At 38.1% G+C, this 23,782-nt stretch overlaps 1 protein-coding gene and 1 long non-coding RNA gene across 24 annotated transcripts in view; one reads left to right on the top strand and one right to left on the bottom strand.

The window, feature by feature from the left end:
• ZNF260 (zinc finger protein 260) overlaps nt 1-23,782 on the top strand; it is a 114,639-nt gene that overhangs the window by 49,326 nt on the left and 41,531 nt on the right. For 22 of the 23 annotated variants that reach the window (XM_045045506.1, XM_045045493.1, XM_045045492.1 and 19 more), the window contains 2 exons: nt 19,936-20,029; nt 20,951-21,077. In XM_045045506.1, the coding sequence (XP_044901441.1) occupies nt 19,976-20,029; nt 20,951-21,077 (181 nt within the window). In that variant the 5' untranslated portion in view covers nt 19,936-19,975. Of the gene's footprint in view, nt 1-5,717; nt 5,779-19,935; nt 20,030-20,950; nt 21,078-23,782 lie in introns of those variants that run through there. The other variant, XM_045045504.1, reaches the window with a different exon arrangement.
• Nucleotides 1-23,782, bottom strand: part of LOC109494620 — a 63,280-nt gene that overhangs the window by 16,617 nt on the left and 22,881 nt on the right. The gene's annotated exons all lie outside the window — the stretch shown is intronic.

Here is a 23,782-nt window from a genome sequence, read left to right as displayed (position 1 = left end):
ATTCACATCCCCCCAACACCTGTTAGTATCTGACTTTTTCTTTGTAGGTATCCTAGTAGGTATGAAGTAGTATCTCACTGTAGTATTTTACTCTGCTAAAATATATTTAAATAAGATTTAGTATATTAAACATTTTTAAGGTTAAAATTCAGTGGCATTAAATACACTTACATGGTTATGCAACCATCACCACCTATCTCCAGAACTTTCTCATCTTCTAAACTGAAACTCTGTACCGATAGTGACACTCTTTGATTCCCTTTTGGGTATGTTCTATAGTATCCTGTTTGTGGTTACCATGGGAAGTATATATCATAAAGTTATATAACAATCTATTTTAAATTGACATCAACTTTGTTCACATACAAAAGCTCTACTTTTCAGTTCCACTTTCACTGACTTTAGATTAAGTCATGAGGTAACTTTTTTTTTTTTTTTAACGTTTATTTATTTTTGAGACAGAGAGAGACAGAGCATGAGCGGGAGAGGGTCTGAGAGAGAGGGAGACACAGAATCCAAAACATGCTCCAGGCTCCGAGCTGTCAGCACAGAGCCCGATGCGGGGCTCGAACCCACAGACCGCGAGATCATGACCTGAGCCAAAGTTGGACGCTTAACCGACTGAGCCACCCAGGCACCCCAACTTTTTTTTTTTTTTTAATAGGCTCTATGCCCAACATGGGGCTTGAACTCATGACCATGAGATCAGGAGTTGGATGTTCCACCAACTGAGCCAGCCAGGTGTCCCATGAATTAACATTTTTATGTGCTGTGTATCCATTAATGTATATATAACTATTTTTTATTCATTTATCTTTTATATCTGTAGAAAACAAAAAGTGGAGTTAAACCAAAATTACAAAAATAATGGCTTTTATATTTTCCCTATGTATTTTCCTCTACGGGAGTTTTTTATATCTTCATATGGGTTGAGTTACTGTCTGGCTTCCTTTCAACTTGAAAGTCTCCCTTTGGGATTTTTTGTAGAGAATGTCTAGTGAAAATGAACTCTCAGTTTTCCTTTATCAGGGAAGTCTTAATTTCTCCCCCACTTTTTTTAACTTTTTTTTTTACTCCCCCCCCCCCCATTTTCTAAAGGACAATTTTGCCATATATAAAGTTCTCAGTTGACAGTGTTTCTTTTAGCATTTTAACTTTTTTTTTTTTTTTAAGTAATCTCTGTGGCCAACGTGGTGCTTGAATTTACAACCCCAAGATCAAGAGTCGCGTGTTCTATGGACAGAGCCAGCTGATGCCCTTTTAGCATTTTAAATGAATCATCCCGTTGGAGCATCTGGGTGGCTCACCTGGTTGAGTGTCTGACTATTAATATCACCTCAGGTCATGATCTCACAGTTTGTGAGATTGAGCCCTGCATTGGGCTCTGCAGTAACAGTGCAGAGCCTGCTTAGGATTCCCTCTCCCTCTCTGCCCCTACCCACCTTGCACACACATGCAAAATAAATTAATAGGGGCACCTGTGTGGCTCAGTCAGTTGAGCATCTGACTTTAGCTCAAGTCATGATCTTGCAGTTCATGAGTTTGAACCTCACATGGGACTCTGCTGCCAGCACAGAGCCCGGTTCAGATCTTCTGCCTCCCTCTCCCTCTGTCCCTCAACCCCCCAGCACTTGCTCTTGCTCTCTCTCATTAATTTTTTTTTAAATATTTTTTCATTAAAAATTTTTTTTTAATGTTTATTTGTTTTTGACAGAGAGAGAGACAGAGCATGAGCAGGGGAGGGCAGAGAGAGAGGAAGAAACAGAGTCGGAAGTAGGCTCCAGGCTCTGAGCTGTCAGCACAGAGCCCGACGCTGGGCTTGAACTCACAGACCGCAAGATCATGACCTGAGCCAAAGTCGGACGCTCAACCTACTGAGTCGCCTAGGCACCCCCTCATTAAATTTATTTATTTATTTTTTAAATGTTTATTTATTTTTGAGACAGAGAGAGACAGAGCATGAACGGGGGAGGGTCAGAGAGAGAGGGAGACACAGAATCCGAAGCAGCTCCAGGCTCAGAGCTGTCAGCACAGAGCCCGACACGGGGCTCGAACTCACAGACCATGAGATCATGACCTGAGCCGAGGTGGGTCGCAAAACCGACTGAGCCACCCAGGTGCCCCTGTTATGGTTTTTATATGCATTTCCCTGATCACGACTTTTGGCATATTTTTCCCTCCACATGCTTATTGACATTTCTATATCTTCTTTGGAGAAATGTCTATTGAAATCTGTTACCAGATGTCTTTTTGTTCTTTAGTTGTGGGCGTCTTTACATAATGTGGCTATTAAACCCTTATCAAATATATCATTTATAAATATTTTCTCCTATTCTGTAGATTGTGTTTTCAGTTTTACCGGGAATGTTCTTTGAAAATTTCAATTTTGATGAAGCCCAATTTTTCCATTTTTTTCTTGTTTGTGCTTTTGGTGTGCCGAGAATCCTTTGCCAAATTTAAGGTCATGATGATTTTCTCCTGTATTTTCTTCTATAGGTTTTATATTTGCATGCCTTATAGTTGGGTCATTGATCAGTTTTTAGTTCATCTTTGTATATATTGTGAGGAAAGGGTCTAATTTCATTCTTTTGTATGTAGCTATCCAGTTTTCCTATCATCATTTATTGAAAAGACTGTCCTTTCTCCACTAAAAGGTCTTTGCACTCTTGTCAAAACTCATTTGACCAGAGGGGTGCCTGGGTGGCTCAGCAGGTTAAGCATCCGACTCCTGGGTTCCGCTCAGGTCATTATCTCACAGTTTGTGAGTTTGAGCCCCACATCAGGCTCTGTGCTGACAGCATGGAGCCTACTTGGGATCCTCTCCTTCTCTCTCTCTGCCCCTCCCTACTCGCTCTCTCTCAAAATAAAAAAGAAAAATCAATGGACCAGAGAGATACCTGGACTTAATTTCCAATCAGTTCTATTCTGTTGATTAATATATCTAACCTTATGGGGCGCCTGGTGGCTTAGTCAGTTGTGTCCGACTTGATTTTGGCTTGAGTCATGATCACAGGGCTGTGGGGATCGAGCCAAGCCCCGAGTCTGCTCCATGCTGGGTGTGGGACCTGCTTGGGATTCTCTCTCTCCCTCTGCCCTTCTCCCCTGCCTGTGCGCTCTAAAAAAAAACAAAAAACAAAAAACAAAACAGTAGATACATCTAACCTTATGCCAGTGTCCAACTGCTTTGATTATTGTATATTTGTAACTTTTAGATTGGTAAATGTTAGTTTTTCAGGGTTTTTTTTTTTTTCCCCTAACTGATTTGGTTATTCTGAACTACTTGCAATTTCGTATGAATTTAGAAGTCAGCATGTCAGTATCTACAAAGAAGCCAGTTGGGACTCTGACAGGAGTTGCATAACGTTTAGATCGCTTTGGAGAATATCGTGATCTTATTATTGAGTAGCCTGGTTCATAAACATGGGATGATCTTCACTTAATTACCTTAACTTCTTTCATTAGTATTTTGTATTTTTTAAAGTATACAGTTTGAATTTTTGTTAAATATTTTATTAATTTGGATACTATTATAAATGGAATTACTTATTTCAGATTGTTATTGCATGTGTATAAAAATATTTTATTTTTGCATATTTATTTGCATCCTGCAATCTTGCTCCATTCTAATAGTGTTATAGTCAAATTTTTGGATTTTCTGTATATAAGGTCATGCCATCTATTAATGGAGATCATTTTCCTTCCTTCTTTCCACTATGGGTGCCTTTATTGATATTTCCTATTTGTCCCAGCTAGATCTGTAGAACAATGTTGATTAGAAGAGGCAATAAGGTATAGACTTGTCCTCTTCCAACATCAGGGGTAAGCATCACTAAGTCTAATGGTAGCTGTCAATTTTATCCTGTGGAGATAGTTCCCTTCTATTCATACGTTCACTCTCTTTTGTCATGAAAGGGTGTTGGATTTTGTAAATGCTTTCTCTTCATGAATGAAGATGGTCATGTAGTTTATTTTTTATTTTTTTAAGTTTTATTTATTTTGAGAGAGAGAGAGAGAAACAGAGCACATGAGTGGGGAAGAGGCAGAGAAAGAGGCAGAGAGAGAATCCCAAGCAGGCTCAGCACTGTCAGTGCAGAGCCTGAGGCAGGGCTTGAACCCATGAACGGTGAGATCATGACCTGAGCCAAAATCTAGAGTCAGATGCTTAATTGACTGAACCACCCATGTGCTCCTATTTTTTATGATTCCGATATGTTACATTAGATTAACAATCGAATTTTGAATTCCACGGATAAATCCCACTTGGTCAAGGTATATAATTCTTTTTATATGTTCCTAGATTCAGATTACTAGTGTTTTGTTTAGATTTTTTGCATCCATATTCATAAAAGGTATTAGTGATAGTTGCCCTTTTTTGTAATGTCTTTTTCTGATGTAGCTATCAGGTTAATTTTGGGTTCATAAAATTAGGAAGTTTTCCCTCCTTTTTACTTCAAGAGTTTGTAAAGAATTAGTATTCTGCTTGGTTTGGTAGACTTTAACTGTGAAGCTGTGCTGACCTAGGCTTTTCTTTATGGGTAGTTTTTAAAATAACTAATTCATTTACTTATTTGTTAGAATATTATTCAAATATTCTACCTCCATGAGTAGATTTGGAAGTTTGTGCCTTTGTATGATTTTATCCAATTCATCTGAGTTTTCTGATTTTTTTAAATGTTTATTTATTTTGAGAGAGAGATAGTGCATGAGCAGAGGAGAGGCAGAGGGAGAAAGAGAGATTCAAAGAGAGAGAGAGAGAGAGAGAGAGAGAGAGAGAGAGAGAGAGAGAGAAATCGAAATCCCAAGCAGGCTCCATGCTGTCAGCACAGAGCCCTGACACGGGGGCCCAATCCCATGCACCGTGAGATCATGACCTGAGTGGAAACCAAGAGTTGAACACTGAACCAGCTGAGCCACACAGGCGCCCCAAGGGCTTCCTGATTTCTTGTTGTACAATTGTTCATCCTATTCCTTTGTAATCAATATTTATTTCTGTAAGGTTGGTAGTACTGTCCCCTCTTTCACTTATGATTGTGGTAATAGGAGTCTTCGTTCTTTCTGGTCATTCTTGATCATCTAAACATTTGTGAACTTTTAAAAACTTTTCATAGAACCAGGGGCGCCTGGGTGGCTAGGTTGGTTAAGCATCCGACTTTGGTCAGGTCACTATCTTGCGATTTGTGGGTTCGAGCCCTGTGTCAGGCTCTGTGCTGACATCTGAGAGCCTGGAGCCTGCTTCAGATTCTGTGTCTTCCTCTCTCTCTCTGCCCCTCCCCTCCCCCCGCTCAAAAATAAATAAACATTTAAAAAAATTTTTAATAAAAAAACCCACTTTTCATAGAACCAGATTTTAGTTTCATTTATTTTTGGATATTTTTCATATATGATATGTTTACTCTTTTCACAGTGACTTAAGGAGGGAGGTTAAATTTGACCTAGATATTTACTTTTAATTACAGGCACTTTAAACTTTAAAAGCTTTCCTCTAATCATTAAATGCATGTCATAAGTTTTGATATGTTGTCTTCATTTATTATTCGCAAATTGTTTTCTAGTTTCCTTTTTCATTAAAAAAAATTTTTTTTAATGTTTTTTTATTTATTTTTGAGACAGAGAGCATGAGCAGGGGAGAGGCAGAGAGAGAGAGAGAGAGACACAGAATCTGAAGCAGGCTCCAGGCTCTGAGCTGTCAGCACAGGGCCCAATGCAGGGCTCAAACTCATGGACTGTGAGATCATGATCCGAGCTGAAGTCGGACGCCCAACCGACTGAGACACCCAGGTGCCCTTCCTTTTTCATTTTTAATATATTGATTATTTAGGAGTGTTTTGTTTAAAAAATTTTTTTTAAGCTTTATCCATTTTTCAGAGACAGAGACAGAGCATGATGGGGGAGGGGCAGAGAGAGAGGGAGATACAGAATCCGAAGCAGGCTCCAGGCTCTGAGCTGTCAGCACAGAGCCCAGGCTTGAACTCACAGACAGTGAGATCATGACCTGAGCTTGAGTCGGACGCTTAACCGACTGAGCCACCCAGGCGCCCCTAGGAGTGTTTTGTTTAAATTCCATGTTTTGGAGTTTCCCATTTTTCCGTTATTTATTTGTAACTACATTATGGATAGACAAACTGTTTTTTATTGTTTTTTTTTAATTTATTAAGTTTTCTGTTCTAGCCTAGCATATAGTTTCTTGTGGAAAATATTCCATGTGCATTTGAAAAGAATGTATATTTTGCTATTGTTGGGTGAAGTGTTTTATAAATGTCTGTTAAGTCTAAGTGGTTTATAGTGTTGGTTATAGATTTTTCTGTTTCCTTGACCTTTTTTCCTAATTGTTCTATCCATTATGAGCGTGGGATATTGACGTCTGTGGCCACTTTTGCTGAATTGTCTTTCTCTATTTCTGTCAGTTAATTGTGAAAATATACATAACAGGATTTGCTATTTAATCATTTTACAGTATACAATTCAGTGATATTAAATAAACCCACAGTGTGCAACCTTTACCATCTAATTGCAGAATTTTTCATCATCCCAAAAGGGAACTCTTACCCCGTAAGTAATCACTCTTCACTGCCTCTCCCTCAACCCCTTGCAATAACGAATTTTTCAAAATCTAAAGTTTTATCTATTTTAGGTATTTCAAATAAATGGATTAATATTCATATAAATGGGACAACAATATAATAATTGAAAGGCATTTGTGTCTGGCCTCTTCCAGTTAGCATGTTTTCAAATTTCACATGATGTGACAGGTATCAGTAATTGTTTCCTTTTGATGGCTAATATTCCATTGTGTTTTCTTTTATGGCCTAACATATGATCTATTCTAGACCATTTTTCATTTGTACTTGAGAATATGTATTCTGGTATTTGGTGTATGTCTGGGATGTCCAATTGATTTATAGTGTTGCTGTACTCTATTTCCAAATTATCTTTTGCCTAGTCTTTCTATCCATTATTGGAGTTGGTTTATTGAAGTCTCAAACTTTATTGTAGAACTTTCTGTTCCTCCCCTCAATCCTGTCAATTGTTGCTTCATATATTTTGGGGCTTTGAGGCATATATATTCATAGTGGTTGTATTTTCTTGGTGGGCTGACCCCTTTTATCAACATAGAAGATGTTCCTTTGTCTCTTGTCTCTTCTAAGCCTACTTGGTCTCATGTAGGCTTCCAACTCTTTGAGGACTACTGGTATGCAACACATTTTTATATCCTATTTTCAACCTATTTATATGTTTGGATTTGTCATCAGTTTGTTGTAGACTGACTACAGTTGCACTGTATTTTCTATCCATTCTGCCAATCTCTGCATTTTAGTTGAAGATTCTAATACATTTGCATGTAAAGTAATAACTGAGGAGGACTTTTCTACTTGTTTTCTATATATACTGTCTTCTATTTTTTTTTCTAATTTTCTAATGTTTATTTATTTTTGAGAGAGAGAGAGCGAGGGAGGGACAGAGAGAGAGGGAGACACAGAATCCAAAGCAGGCTCCAGGCTCTGAGCTGTCAGCACAGAGCCCAATGTGGGGCTCGAACCCATGGGCTGTGAGATCATGACCTGAGCTGAAGTTGGATGCTTAACTGACTGAGCCACCCAGGTGCCCCTCTTCTGTGCTTTTCTATCTCTAATTAATGACTTCCTTTCTGTTCCACTGACTTTTTTTTGTAGTTTACCATTTGACTCCTTTTATATTTCCTATTCATTATACAATTTAATCATTTTATTAGCATTTATCCTGTAGATTTCAATTACAAATATGCATTTGTGATGAACTAGTTTGAAATAAAACTAACTTTATTCAGGGGTCCCAAAATCACTCTCAGGTTCAGTGATTTTCTAGAAGGACTCACAAAAGTAAAAAAAAGTTGGGGCATCTGGGTGGCTCAGTCAAATGCCCCAATTCTTTTTTTTATTTTTTATTTTTTCCAACGTTTTCATTTATTTTTTTTGGGACAGAGAGAGACAGAGCATGAACGGGGGAGGGGCCGAGAGAGAGGGAGACACAGAATCGGAAACAGGCTCCAGGCTCCGAGCCATCAGCCCAGAGCCTGACGCGGGGCTCGAACTCCCGGACCGCGAGATCGTGACCTGGCTGAAGTCGGACGCCCAACTGACTGCGCCACCCAGGCGCCCCGTAATGCCCCAATTCTTGATGTCAGCTCAGGTCATGATCTCCTGATTTGTGGGATAGAGCCCTTCAGGGGGCTCTGCGCTAAAAGCATGGAGCCTGCTTGGGATTCTCTCTCTTTCTCTGCCCACCCCCCACCCCCCCCACTTTCTCTTTCTCTCTCAAAATAAACATTTTTTTTTTTTGCATGAGTTTTTTTCTTTTTAAAAAGGTTTATTTTTGAGAGAAAGAGAGAGAGTGCATGAGCGGGGAGGGGCAGAGAAAGAGGGAGACAGACGATACCACAAAGGCTCTGTGCTGACAATAGAGAGACTGATGTGGGGCTCAAACTCATGAGCTGTGAGATCATGACTAGAGCTGAAGTTGGACACTTAACCAGCTGAGCCACCCAGGTGCCCAATAAACAAACCTTTTTTTTAAAAAAAAAAAAAAGTCAGAAAAACTGTTGTACTCAGTTTTTGCCCCCCCCCCCCCCACAGTGACAGGATACAGATTAAAATCATTAAATGCCAGGTAATCTACCAGGAGCTCGTAAAGGACCTTCACTTTTGTTTGGAATAGGCAAAGCTTTAAACATTTCAGACCCGCTGAGTCAAACCTTCACTGTATGCCTATTTAGCTTTAATAGAAAAACTTTGCCCCTGTAACTGCTCAAGTTCTCCCTTTTAAAGTTGCTTTGTCCTAGATTATATCTTTATACAGTGTACCCTTTAAATAGGTTTATAATTATGTTTTATGCAGGTCTTTAAACGTATTGCAAAAAAGGAGGAACAACAAACAAAAAAATGCAATACTATTGGGTTATATATTTTTGCCTTTTAGTTGCCTTCACCACCGTTCTTAATTCATTTAGTTTTATTGAGATATAATTGACATACAACTACTTTTGGTATACCTGATTTAATATATGTATATATTACAAAATGATTACAGAAATAAATTTAGTTAACATCCATCACCTTCTTCTGTTAACTTTTTTCCTTCTGATGAGAACTTTTAAGATTTAACATCTTAGCCACTTTCAAACATACGCTGTATCATTAAGTATAATTACTATGCTGTACATTAATATCCCCTTGACTTACTTTATAACTGGGAATTTGTACCTTCCTTGACCACTTTCACCCATTTCGCCCACCCACTCTTCCACTTATCCCCACACCTATGGAAGCTACCAATGTGTTGTATTTGTGAGGTGTTTTGTTTTTAAATCTAATTCCAGATATAAGTGAGATCATTCAGTATTTGTCTTTCTCTGACTTACTTCCCCTAGCATAATCCTCTCAAGGTCAATTCATGTAGTTGCAAATGGCAGGATTTCCTTAGTTTTTTTATGGCAAAATAACATTCCATTGTGTATACACACCAAATTTTCTTTAACATTCCACCCATCAATGAATGTTTAGTTGTTTCCATGCCTTGTGTATTGTAAATAATGCTGCAGTGAACCTAGAGTCTGCAGAAATCTTTTTGGAGATTTCATTTCCTTTAGATAAATATCCAGAGGTGGAATTGCTAGATCATACAATAGTTCTATGTTTACTTTATTAAGGGACCTCCATAGTGTTTTCCATAACTGCTGCACCCATTTACATTCTCAATAGTGTAGGTTTCCCTTTCCTCCACAACTTTCCAACACTTGTTACTCCTTTTCTTTTTGATAATAGCCATTCTAACAGGTGTAAATCAGTATCTCATTGTGGTTTTGATTTGCATTTCTCTGACGATTAATGATATGGAGCACCATTTCATTTATTTGTTTGTCTCTTGTATTTTGGGAGAAAATATGTATTCAGATCCTCTGCCCATATTTTAATTGGATTGTGTCTTTTTTTATACTGAGTTGTAGGAATCCTTTATATATTTTGGGTATTTAACCCCTTATGAGATAAATGATTTGCAAATATTTTTAATGGTTGATCCAGAGCTTAATGTGTACAGCTTCCAGTATATACTAAATTCCAATGAGATATAGAAATGTTATTTGTCTTTTAAAAAGCAGAACAGGGGCGCCTGGGTGGTGCAGTCGGTTAAGCGTCCGACTTCAGCCAGGTCACGATCTCGCGGTCCGTGAGTTCGAGCCCCACGTCAGGCTCTGGGCTGATGGCTCAGAGCCTGGAGCCTGTTTCCAACTCTGTGTCTCCCTCTCTCTCTGCCCCTCCCCCGTTCATGCTCTGTCTCTCTCTGTCCCAAAAATAAATAAGCGTTGAAAACAAAAATTTAAAAAGCAGAACAAAAGAAATCTTATATACGTATATAGCATTTGTTATATTAATTTTATTTATCTTTTTTTTTTTTTTAAGTAAGCTCTGCACCCAATGGGGGGCTTGAACTCATGATCCCAAGCTCAAGAGTCACATGCTCTGCCAGCTCAGCCAGCCAGGTGCCCCTTATTGTTTTTGATTTTCTTCATTTGATGCTGTGGATTCAAAGTACCATCTGTATTCAGTTACTTACCCAGTATAGCTTTGCTACCCACCTCCTTTGTGTTATAGAAGTACAAATTATACTTTTACTTTTATTTTATCCTTTCTTATTTTTAATTTACATCCAAATTAGTTAGCAGATAGTGCAACAATGATTTCAGGAGTAGATTCCTTAATGCCCCTTACCCATTTAGCCCATCCCCCCTCCCACAACCCCTCCAATAACCCTCTGTTTGTTCTCCATATTTAAGAGTCTCTTATGGTTTCCCCCCCCCCCTGTTTTTATATTATTTTTGCTCCCTTCCCTTATGTTCATCTGTTTTGTACCTTAAAGTCCTCATATGAGTGAAGTCCTATGATTTTTGTCTTTCTCTAATTTCACTTTGCATAATGCCCTCCAGTTCCATCCATGTAGTTGCAAAAGGCAAGATTTCATTCTTTTTGATTGCTGAGTAATACTCCATTATATATGTGTGTATATATATATGTATGTACATATATGTATATATGTGTGTATATATGTGTATACATACGTGTATATATGTGTATATATGTCTCTATATATACATGCATACATATAGACACATATATACATACATATATGTATATATGTATGTATACACACATACATACATATACACATATATGTATGTATATACATGTATACATATATGTATGTATATGTATATACATACATGTATGTGTGTATACATATATACATATATACATATGTATATACACATATACATACATATATACATATATATGTATATACACACATATATATATATACACACCATATCTTCCTTATCCATTCATCCATCGATGGGCATTTGGGCTCTTTCCGTACTTTGGCTATTGTTGAAAGTGCTGCTATAAACATGGGGGTGCCTCTGCCCCTTCAAAACAGCACAACTGTATCCCTTGGATAAATAACAAGTAGTGTAATTGCTGGGTCATACGGTAATTCTATGTTTAACTTTTTGAGGAACCTCCATACTGTTTTCCAGAGTGGCTGCACCAGCTTGCATTCCCACCAGCAGTGCAAAAGAGAGAGATCCTCTTTCTCCACATCCTCACCAACATCTGCTGTTGCCTGAGTTGTTAATATTAGCCATTCTGATAGGTGGTATCTCATTGTGGTTCTGATTTGTATTTCCCTGATGATGAATGATGTTGAGCATTTTTTCACGTGTTAATCAGCCATCTGGATGTCTTCTTTGGAGAAGTGTCTATTCGTGTCTTTTGCCCCTTTCTTCACTGGATTATTTGTGTTTTGGGTGTTGAGTTTGGTAGGTTCTTTAAAGATTTTGGATACTAACCCTTTATCTGATATGTCATTTGCAAATATCTTCTCCCATTCTGTTGGTTACCTTTTAGTTTTGCTGTTTCCTTCCCTGTGCAGAAGCTTTTTATTTTGATGAGGTCCCAGTAGTTCATTTTTGCTTTTGTTTCCCTTGCCTCTGGAGACGTGTTGAGTCAAAAGTTGCTGCGGCCAAGGTCAAATAGGTTTTTGCCTGATTTCTCCTTGAGGATTTTGATGGCTTCCTGTCTTACATTTACGTCTTTCATCCATTTTGAGTTTATTTTTGTGTATGGTGTAAGAAAGTGGTCCAGGTTCATTCTTCTGCATGTCGCTGTCCAGTTTTCCCAGCACCACTTGCTGAAGAGACTGTCTTTATTCCAGTGGATATTCTTGCCTGCTTTATCAAAGATTAGTTGGCCATACGTTTGTGGGTCCATTTCTGCATTCTCTATTCTGTTCCATTGATCTGAGTGTCTGTTCTTGTGCCAGTATCATACTGTCTTGATGATTACAGCTTTGTAATACAGTTTGAAGTCCGGGATTGTGATGCCTCCTGCTTTGGCTTTCTTTTTCAAGATTGCTTTGGCTATTTGGGACCTTTTCTGTTTCTATACAAATTTTAGGATTGTTTGTTCTAGCTCGGTGAAGAATGCTGATGTTATTTCAAGAGATTACATTGAATATGTATGTAGATTGCTTTGGGTAGTATTGATATTTTAACAATATTTGTTCTTCCTATCCAGGAGCATGGAATCTTTTTCCATTTTTTTAAGTCTTCTTCTATTTCTGTCATAAGCTTTCTATAGTTTTCAGCATATAGATTTTTCACCTCTTCGGTTAGATTTATTCCTAGGTATTTTATGGCTTTTGGTGCAACTGTAAATGGGATTGATTCCTTGATTTCTGTTTCGTTTGCTTCATTATTGGTGTATAGGAATGCAACTGATTCCTGTACATTCATTTTATATCCTGCAACTCTGCTGACTTCATGAATCAGTTCTAGCATTTTTTTGGTGGAATCTTTAGGGTTTTCCATATACAGTATCATGTCATCTGCAAAGAGTGAAAGTTTGACCTCCTCCTGGCCGATTTGGATGCCTTTCATTTCCTTGTCTTGTCTGATTGCTTAAGCTAAGACTTCCAATACTATGTTGAATAACAGTAGCGAGAGTGGACATCCCTGTCTTGTTACTGACCTTAGGAGGAAAGCTCTCAGTTTTTCCCCAATGAGGGTGATATCAGTGTTGGGTCTTTCACATATGGCTTTTATGACCTCAAAGTATGATCCTTCTATCCCTACTTTCTTGAGGGTTTTTATCACGAAAGGATGCTGTATTTTGTCAAATGCTTTCTCTGCATCTATTGAGAGGATCACGTGGTTCTCGTCCTTTCTTTTAGTGATGTGATGAATCATGTTAATTGTTTTGCGGATATTGAACCAGCCCTGCATCCCAGCTATAAATCCCACTTGGTCACGGTGAATAATTTTTTTTAATGTATCGTTGGATCTGGTTGGCTAATATCTTGTTGAGGATTTTTGCACCCATGTTCATTAGGGAAATTGGTCTATAGTTCTCCTTTTAGTGGGGTTTTGTCTGGTTTTGGAATCAAGGTAATGCTGGATTCAGCACTGGCAAATTTGGAAGTTTTCTTTCCATTTCTATTTTTTGGAACAGCTTCGAGAGAATAGGTGTTAACTCTTCCTTAAATGTTTGGTAAAATTCCCCTGGAAAGCCATCTGGCCCTGGACTCTTGGTTTTGGGAGATTTTTGATTACTAAGTCGATTTCTGGTTATGGGTTATGGGTCTGTTCAAATTTTCTATGTCTTCCTGTTTCAGTTTTGGTAGTTTATATGTTTCTAGGAATTTGTCCATTTCTTCCGGATTGCCCATTTTACTGGTGTATAATTGCTCATAATATTCTCTTATTATTGTTTTTATTTCTGCTGCGTTGGTTGTGATCTCTCCTCTTTCATTCTTGATTTTATTTATTTGGGTCCTTTCCTTTTTCTTTTTGATCATACTGGCTAGGGGTTTATCAATTTTTGTTAATTCTTTCAAAGAACCAGTTTCTGGTTTCATTGATCTGTTCTTCTGTTTTTTGGTTTTGATAGCATTGATTTCTGCTCTAATCTTTATTAGTTCCAGTCTTCTGCTGGTTTTGGGTTTTATTTGCTGTTCTTTTGCCAGCTCTTTAAGGTGTAAAGTTAGGTTGTGTATCTGAGATCTTTCTTCTTTCTTTAGGAAGGCCTGGATTGCTATATACTTTCCTCTTATGACCACCTTTGCTGTGTCACATGGTTTTGGGCTGTTGTTATCATTTTCATTGGCTTCCATGTACTTTTTAATTTCCTCTTTAACTTCTTAGTTAGCCCATTCATTCTTTAGTAGGATGTTCTTTAGTCTCCAAGTATTTGTTATCTTTCCAAAGTTTTTCTTGTGGTTGATTTCGAGTTTCATAGCATTGTGGTCTGAAATATGCACAGTATGATCTTGATCTTTTTGTACTTTTTGAGGCTGATTTGTGTCCCAGTATGTGATCTATTCTGGAGAACGTTCCATGTGCACTGGAGAAGAATGTGTGTTCCTGTGCTTTAGGATGAAATGTTCTGAATATATCTCTTAAGTCTATCTGGTCCAGTGTGTCATTCAAAGCCATTGTTTCCTTGTTGATTTTCTGTTTAGATGATCTGTCCATTGTTGTAAGTGGGATGTTGCAAGTCACCTACTATTATGGTATTATCAATGAGTTTATGTTTGTGATTGATTTATATATTTGGGTGCTCCCACATTTGGAGCATAAACGTTTACTAGTGTTAGGTCTTGGTGTATAGACCCCTTAATTATATAATGCCCTTCTTCATCTCTTGTTTTAGTCTTTATTTTAAAGTGTAGATTGTCTGATGTAAGTATAGCTACTCCGGCTTTCTTCTGGCGACGATTAAGATGATAGATGGTTCTCCATCCCCTTACTTTCAATTTGAAGGTGTCTTTAGGTCTAAAGTGGGTCTCTCATAAACAGAATATAGATGGATCTTGTTTTCTTATCTATTCTGTTACCCTATGTCTCTTGATTGGAGCACTTAGTCCATTGATGTTTAGAGTGAGTACTGAAAGATATGAGTTTATTGCCATTATGTTGCCTGTAGAGTTGGAGTTTCTGGTGGTGTTCTCTGGTCCTTTCTAGTCTTTGTTGCTTTTGGTGTTTTGGGGTTTTGTTTTGTTTTTTTTTTTTTGTCTTGTCTTCCCTCAGTCCCCCTTCAAATTTCTTACAGGGTTGGTTTAGTAGTCATGAACTCTTAATTTTTGTTTGGGAAACTTTTTATCTCTCCTTCTGTTTTGAATGACAGCCTTGGTGGATAAAGAATTCTTGACTGCATATTTTATGATTCAGCACATTGAATATATCCTGCCACTCCTTTCTGGTCTGCGAAGTTACTGTGGATAGGTCTGCTACAAACCTGATCTGTCTTCCCTTCCCTTGTAAGTTGAGGACTTTTTTCCCTTGCTGCTTTCATGATTCTTTCCTTGCCTGAGTATTTTGTGAATTTGACTATGATATGCCTTGTTGACAGTCGGTTTTTGTTGAATCAAATGGGAGTCCTCTGTGCTTCCTGGATTTTGATCTGTGTCTTTCCCCAGGTTGGGAAAGTTTTCCGCTAGGATTTGCTCACATAACCCTTCTACCCCCTTTTTCTCTCTTCATCTTCTGGGATTCCTATGATTCTGATGTTGTTCCTTTTTAATGAGTCATCGATTTCTCTAATTCTTAAATTGTGCTCTTTTGCCTTAGTCTCCCTCTTTCTTTCTGCTTCATTAGTCTCCATAAGTTCGTCCTCTATGTTGCCAATTTGCTGCTCTGTCTTATCCATCCTTGCCATTGTGGCATTCATTCGAGATTGCAGCTCAGTTATAACATTTTTTATTTCGTCCTGACTAGCTTTTATTTCTTTTATCTCCGCAGAAAGGGATTCTAATCTATTTTCAACCCCAGCTAGTATTCTTATTATCGCGATTCTAAATTCTGGTTCAGACATCTTCCTTGTATCTGTATTAAGTCCCTGGCTGTTATTTCTTCCTGCTCTTTCTTTTGGGGTGAATTCCTGCATTTCATCATTTTGAAGGAAGAAAAAGAATAAGGGAAAAAATATTAAATTAAAAATATTAAAAGCAACACACAAAAAATCAAATAAATTATGCTATGATCTTAGGTCTGTTTTGGTCTGCTTGTTGAAAGGTGCTTGACAGATTAGAGAAAGAAGGGAAAGACAAGAAAAAAGAAAAGGAAAATGTTTGAAAATTTGAAAAATGAATACAATGAAATGTAATATGAAATAAGTAAAATAAAATTTGAAAAATTTACAAAAGTAAATATAGTAGAAAAAATTAAAGAAAAATGTTAATAAAAATTGACAATAAAAATAAATTTCTTTCTGTATTCACAAAAAGAAAAAAAAAGTTGAATAGACGGACCAGCAAACAGACTGAAATACGATTGAAATTACATCATTTTCCCCTAGAAGTCAAACTATGAAGCACTTTATAGTCTGTAAACTGAGCAGGCGGAGAGACTTGTGGTGTTCCTTAAGAGCGAGGTTGGTCCAGTTGGGCAGGGCTTAGTGTAATGGCTCCGTTCTCCACTAGATGGCACTGCTTAGCTTACTGGGGTGGATTGTTTTGGCACTTAGAGGTGTGTATGCACATGCGCAGGAGAGGTGAAGATGGCACCACCCAGATACCCACTCTCTAGTATTGGAGCACTGTTCTCCCTGATCAGCAATTGTGCACCCATCCTTTGTCTTCACCTTCCATCCACTCCCTAGTTCTACATTGTCCATGACCAAGGTGTCAGGTTGCCAGGCTGTACCTCCCCCTCTGCGTTTTTTTCTCAGTTGTGGCTGTGTTTCCCCTCACTTCTGAGAGACTGCGGCTTTGACCTGCGCAGACCTTCTGGAGGAGGGTCTCACCAAGTAATGGCCAGGTGCCAGTCGCACCCGGGAACGTTTGTGGGACCATGCTGATGCCCAGAGACTGTGGCTGGGTGCCAGCCCATCCCAGAAAAAGTTCACATGATCTTGTAGCAGCGTTTCAGGGATATGGAAAATCACAACACACATCTGGCACCAGGCTTCACCCTTAACGTCCTTGTTCCAGCACCAGTGAATGTGGTTGTTCTCTGGTTCAGGTTGTGCAGATTGTTGTGTTATTTCTCAAATCAGTTTTTACGTGTGCAAGATGGTTTAGTGTTGATATGGCTGTATTTCATGGATACGAAACGCAAAAAAAACTTCCATGTTGTTCTGCCATCTTGGCCCCTCCCAAATTATACTTTTATATATTGTAGGCCTAATAAAACATGTTGTTTCATATAGTTGATATTTAAATCAGTTAACTAAGAGAGAAAAATATACATGTATACTGTCTTTGTTTATCAAATAATTACCTTTCCTGGTGCTCTTTATGTTTTCTTTTTAAAAAAAATTTTGTTTTTAAATGTTCATTTATTTTTGAGAGAGAGAGGAGAGAGGGAGCATGAGCTGGGGATGGGCAGAGAAAGGGGAGACACAGAATCTAAAGCAGGCTCCAGGCTCTGAGCTGAGCCTGATGCGAGGCTCAAACTCCCAAACTGTGAGATCATGACCTGAGCTGAAACTGGACACTTAACCCACTGAGCCACCCAGTCACCTCTCTTTATCTTTTCATATATAGGATATAGTGGATATATATTACTGCCTCGAATCATTTGCTTTCTGCTTGAAGAACTCCCTTCAGTATTAAGATAGGTCTGCTAGCGGGGCGCCTGGGTGGCTCAGTCGGTTGAGCGTCCGACTTCAGCTCAGGTCACGATCTCGCGGTCCGTGAGTTCGAGCCTCACATCCGGCTCTGGGCTGATGGCTCAGAGCCTGGAGCCTGCTTCCATTCTGTGTCTCCCCCTCTCTCTGCCCCTCCCCCATTCATGCTCTGTCTCTCTCTGTCTCAAAAATAAATAAAACGTTAAAAAAATTTTTTTAAGATAGGTCTGCTAGCAATTAATTCTCCCAGTTTCTATTTCATCTTCATTTTCAAAAAATAGTTTTGCTTATTATAGCATTCCTGGTTGAAGTTTTTGAGTCTTGGTTTACATTCTGGTCTCTGTTATTTCTGAGGAGAGGTCATTAATTATTCTTACTGGGGCTCACTTGTAAGTAACAACTCATTTTCTTCTTGCTGCTTTCATATTTTTCTTTCAGCGGGCACCTGGCTGGCTCAGTCGGTAGATCAAGGGGGGGCTCTTGTCTCAGGGTCATGAGTTCAAATGCCACATTGGGCCTAGAGCTGACTTAAAAAACAAAACAACAACAAAACAACAACCAAACAAATTTCTCTTTCACATTTCACCGTTTTTACCATGTTGTGTCTATTTGTAGATCTCTGTGCCTTGATCCTGCTGGGTGTGTTGAGCTTCCTGGATGTAAAAAATATAACTTTGAGAACTTTTCATTGTTATTGGACGATGTTAAAATGATCCTTTTCTCTCTTCTCATACACCCATTATATATGTAGGTATGCTTGCATCCAGGTCTTCTAAGTCTCTTTTTCATTTGTTTTTCCTGTTAGACTGCACAATATCTTTTAAGTTTGCCAGTATTTTCTTCTGCCAGTTTATATCTAATATTGAGTTGCTCTAGTGAAATTTTCATTTCATATTACAATACTTTTCAAGTGTAGGATTCCCATGTGGTATTAAATAGCTTTTCTTTATTGATATTGATGTGACACTGTGACCATACCTTTATGTAAGTATAGGTTCTTTTGTTTATCTGAATATATTTATGGCTACTTTGAAGTCTTTGTTAAATTTGGTGTTCTTGCAGGCAGTTTCTGTTTTGTTGATGGGCCATTTTCCTATTACTTTGGATTTTTTCTTTATTTATAGAAAGTAGAAATTATAGATAATTGTAACATATCTGGTATTTTTGTCTGTTTCCCCTACTAGTGCTCCCCACCACCAGACTTGTTATTTGCTTGTTTTCTTTAGTGACTAGCTAGTTTAAGTGCAATCTGTCTTCCCCCAGCCCACACTGAAAATCTGTGATATTGCTCCTTTAGGGTACAGCCTTGATTATTACCACAGTCACCTTTGGATGACAGTGGTTTCCACAGGTCTATCTTTTGAGTATCTCCCAGCCGTTAAGTTGCAGAAATCATGATTTCTGCTTTCAACAATGCTGTGAAGTATATATTGCTTCACAGACCAATGTAATCAAGTCAGTATCTGGGATTTGTTCTGACAAAAGGAACAGCTCTGTAAGTGTCTAATTCTTTCTGGGAAACTAGCCAGCCTATAGTTCATATATCTCCAGCGAATCTTTCAATCTTCTCCTAATAGTCTTTTAGTAAAACCTCACTGTTTTTGAGAATGTCCTTAGGCTTGAACTTTTCTACAATTACAAATGAGGTCATTTCCTATGGAGACACATATGGAACTCTCTTGTCTGTGGCCAGCTTCTCCCTCTGGACAAAATCACCAAGCCACAGACCTTGTTCTTGGGTTAGGGACAGTGGCATGCTTCTCTCTGTCACACTTCTGCTTTTAGGAGCTGGGTGCTTTGTAGGTGGGGAGAGGGTGAGTGCAACAGCCAGAGGTTTCAGTTTGCCAAGATCTGTTGGCATGGAAATCCTACCCCAAGATTCAAGACAGACAACTGGAACCCCAGTATTCTCACCAGGGCCACACCCAAGGTACATATTACATTTTGTGTTTGGAACCAAACAGAAGAAAATCTATGTCCCTTAGCTGCATTTCCCTGAGCAATGGGTAGCTGAGGGCAGGATGAGAAATGTTGGTATCCTGCTCTTCCTAGGAAGACAGCCACCTGACTGGGAACACAGGTTGACAATTGGTGAGGAAGCCTGTGTCCTTGATTGTACCAATTTGGAATGGAGTATCTTTCTCACTAAGATGTGATGAACAAGGAAGGGTGCAGGTTTGGTTCAGATACTGCAGACTCTCAGCTTATATAAGTTTTGGTAGATTTTCCTGAACAAATGTTTCTTTATTTGCTATATATGTTTATATATAATTTTCATTAGTTTTGACAGGGAGCATGTCATTGGAGCTCCTCATGCTGTCATGGCAGAAATGGAATTCCCTGACCAATTCCTTACAGTTCTAAGCATGGACCATGTAAGTTGCTGAACCTGTCTCCTTTGTGAACATTTCCTTTTTCTGAATCTCTGTACCAAATAGGGCCTGCCCCACATTCCCATAGTTTTTCACTTTCTAGTGAGAGTTGGAACCAAACATAACAGTATAACTTGTGTGCCTATCTATTCTCCAAATAATTCTCAACACTCTTATTTGTTAAGTCTTTTGTTAACAGCAACTATAGAGTAGAAATGGAATACCTAGATGGAGGAATTTACCATACTTTTTCATATTCTTGGATAAAGATCAGATGTATCCATTTGATTACATATGGGAAAATTCTGTACTTCTGGAGACTGGAGTTTCCAGGTAGACTGGATTTGATTTTCACTGATCTCCATCATACATAGATGATTGTAGACTCCCAGAATTGAAGAACACCTTATCCATTGTAAATGTCTAAATACAATTAAGCCTGATATTTTTTCACCAAGTAAGACTATTCTGTAGCCACTAAAAAGTACTTATTAAATGGTTTGTCATTAGAAGCAAAAGTTCTGATCATATCATGTTAAATAATATTTAACACAGTATTGAACTTAGGGCTGCAAGAAATTATAAATTAGTGTTCACATCCCATTTTCTAAGTTAGATACTTTTTCTTTACAGAGAAACAAGGATATAGAAACTCACCTTTATTAATTCATGCAGCTCATTTTATTTCCAGACATGCTTAACATGCTTATGGAATTAAGAAATTCCATAATATGCAGGAAGATATTCTCTGAGTCAAATAGATTCTTTAAAGATATGTAGATAGTCCTGTTTGGGAGTGCTAATTTCCTTACTCCCATACCATAACATTTTACCCACCCTTGCCTACTAGTTTACTAATCGGCTTACCATAATGCAATTATTTTTCTCAAAAATATTTCATTTATATATGGTTTTTTGTTTCAGGAATTGGTGACTTTCAGGGATGTGGTCATCAGCTTCTCTCAAGAGGAATGGGAATATCTGGATTCGGCTCAGAGGGACTTATATTGGGATGTGATGATGGAGAACTATAGCAACTTGGTCTCACTGGGTAAATTTATCTGCTTCATATAATTTAGAATATGCTCTATTCTATCAGCTGCTCTATTCTATCATAGAGTTGCTTGTCAGTAAACCCAAGACTATCTTTTGAAAGAAAACGGGTACATCTCTTCTCTGTTTCCAAAGGCATGGGTTGAACATTGTGTTGGAGATGACACCTCCATGAAGCACATCCATCATTCTTCATGTTTGTATTCTCTCAGTCCCTTCATATTTCTACTTTCCCTGATACCCAGGGAGTTTATTTTGAATTTTAGAACACATATAGCATATCCTTTGAGAGAGCTATTATACTGTGATTAAAGTCAGAATTGCTATAAATGCTTTGTTATCACACCTTCTTGAAGAACAGCTAAGAAACCATGTCCTGAGTCATTACAATTATTAGAAGAATCTGTGTAATTTATATGTTAGATGGATAAACAGAATTTATGTTCATTGCCTGCCATATGCATTATATTATACCTGTTTTGTGGTTGAAGAACTTTGCATTTAACATTGTCAGTATTATAGCAAGGATCTTTTAATGTTTTAGAAAGCTACTTGTTTTCCTGTCAGATTACATAGTTCGTGCCATGTACCAGGCCCTATTCTAAGGAATTTTAATATATGGGCTCTTTTAATTTCTCAATAACCTGATGACATGAATAGTACTTGTATTATTTTGCTAAGACAAAGAGTATTTAGGCAGCTATCCCAAGGTTATACAGCTAATTAGTGTCAAAAGCAGGTAAATCCTTACTTTTTGTGTGACTAACAACCTCCATAGGTTTTAATATGTAATATAGTTGACCCTTCAACAACAGAGGTTTGAACTATGTTGGTGTACTTCTGTGTGAACTTTTTGATGAAGGTAATAGAATACTGTAAATGTATTTTCTCTTATGATTTTCTTAACATTTTCTTTATGAATACAGAATATAATACATATAATATATAAACTATGTGTTAGCTATTTGTTATTGGAAAGGCTTCCAGTCAATAGTAGGCTATTAATAGTTAAGTTTGGGAGGAGTCAAAGTTATATGAGGATTTTTGATTGTGCAGGGCATGGGGGCCCTAACCCTGGTTTCACCGGTCAACTGCATTTTCAATGTGATCATTCTCTGAAAATTTTTTTAATTTCAATTACATTTCCACATTTGGTAGAATTTTCTTTCTTTCATTTTTTAATGTTTCTTTATTTTAGAGAGAGAGAGAGCGTGAGCAGGGAAGGGGCAGAGAGAGAGGGAAACACAGAATCCAAAGCAGGCTGTGGGCTCTGAGCTGTCAGCATGGAGCCCGACACAGGGCTTGAACTCACAAACTGTGAGATCGTGACCTGAGATGAAGTCAGACACTGAACCGGCTGAGCCACCCAGGTGCCCCATCGTTTCATTTCTAGGTAGAACTGCTTTTTGATTTACTGATACTGGCACTCATTTATGATTTTACTATCCTAATCCAATAATGACTGTATTATTATACCTTTGTTACATATAACATAATTCAGTCACAGAAAATTATTTCCGCCCTGTATTATGTAATGTTTATCATTCACTTTGGATTTTCCTCAGGTTATCCTCTCATCTGATTGCCAGTCTCCAGCCAATGTCCAACAGATCCTCTGTTACAAAGTGCCTTCCACTCTTGCCCACCTGTACCACCTTTTCCACATCATTCTGTTAGCTTATTCCCCTTTTCAGAATTGTATAAGCCTTATATGGTATGATATATACCTACTATAGTATCAAAAATATTCTGATACTGCCGTGCAGAATATAACATCGTTGGTTCTGAGTACAGGAAAATGGAAAGGAATACCTGGGAAAGAGCATGAAGGAAAACATTTAAATATAGATTAGGATTTCTGTAGGATAGATAAGTGATAGTGAAAAAACTAATGAAGGGGCACCTGGGTGGCTCAGTCTATTAGGCATCCAACTTCAGCTCGGGTCATGATCTCACGGTTCATGAGTTTAAGCCCCATATCGGGCTCTGCGCTGTCAATGCAGAGCTTAGAGCCTGTTTCGGATTCTGTGTCTCCCTCTTTCTCTCTCTGCCCTCCCTCCCTTGCTCGTGCTCTGTCTCTCTCTCTCTCTAAGATAAACATTTAAAAAATTTAGAAAAAGCTAATGAAGAAAAGTAAATAAAATTCCTCATTTCTATTGACACATGAAGAATATCATCGTTCTGCATAGCAGGGAATTAACAGCAGTGATGGAGACAGTGCAAGTAGAGTCAATTAGAAAACATTCATAAACACTGTGTGTGAGTGTGTCTGTGTGTGTGTATAAATCACTACAGTACAATGTGAGGGTTAAAAGGCATGGAGACATACTAAAACTACTACATCATTCTTATACTTACATAATTATTATTTTTTAAATGCTTGTTTATTTATTTTTGAGTGAGACAGCACAAGTTGGGGAGGAGCATTTATTTCTGAGTGAGACAGCACAAGTTGGGGAGGAGCAGAGAGAGGGAAACACAAAATCCGAAGCAGGCTCCAGGCTCTGAGCTGTCAGCACAAAGCCCAACGTGGGGCCTGAACTCACAAGCTGTGAGATCATGACCTGAGCTGCAGTCAGATGTTTAATCAACTGAGCCACCCAGGTGCCCCTTACTTTGATGATCCACTGTATTACCCAGTGGATATTTGTAATATTTCCTTTTTGTCTCATTTAGATTCCTTTCATCCAGTGATTTTATTTC

This window comes from Felis catus, chromosome E2 (genome assembly GCF_018350175.1).
Source record: "Felis catus isolate Fca126 chromosome E2, F.catus_Fca126_mat1.0, whole genome shotgun sequence".
NCBI classification, from domain to species: domain Eukaryota; kingdom Metazoa; phylum Chordata; class Mammalia; order Carnivora; family Felidae; genus Felis; species Felis catus.
This window is presented reverse-complemented; position numbering and strand designations above follow the sequence as displayed.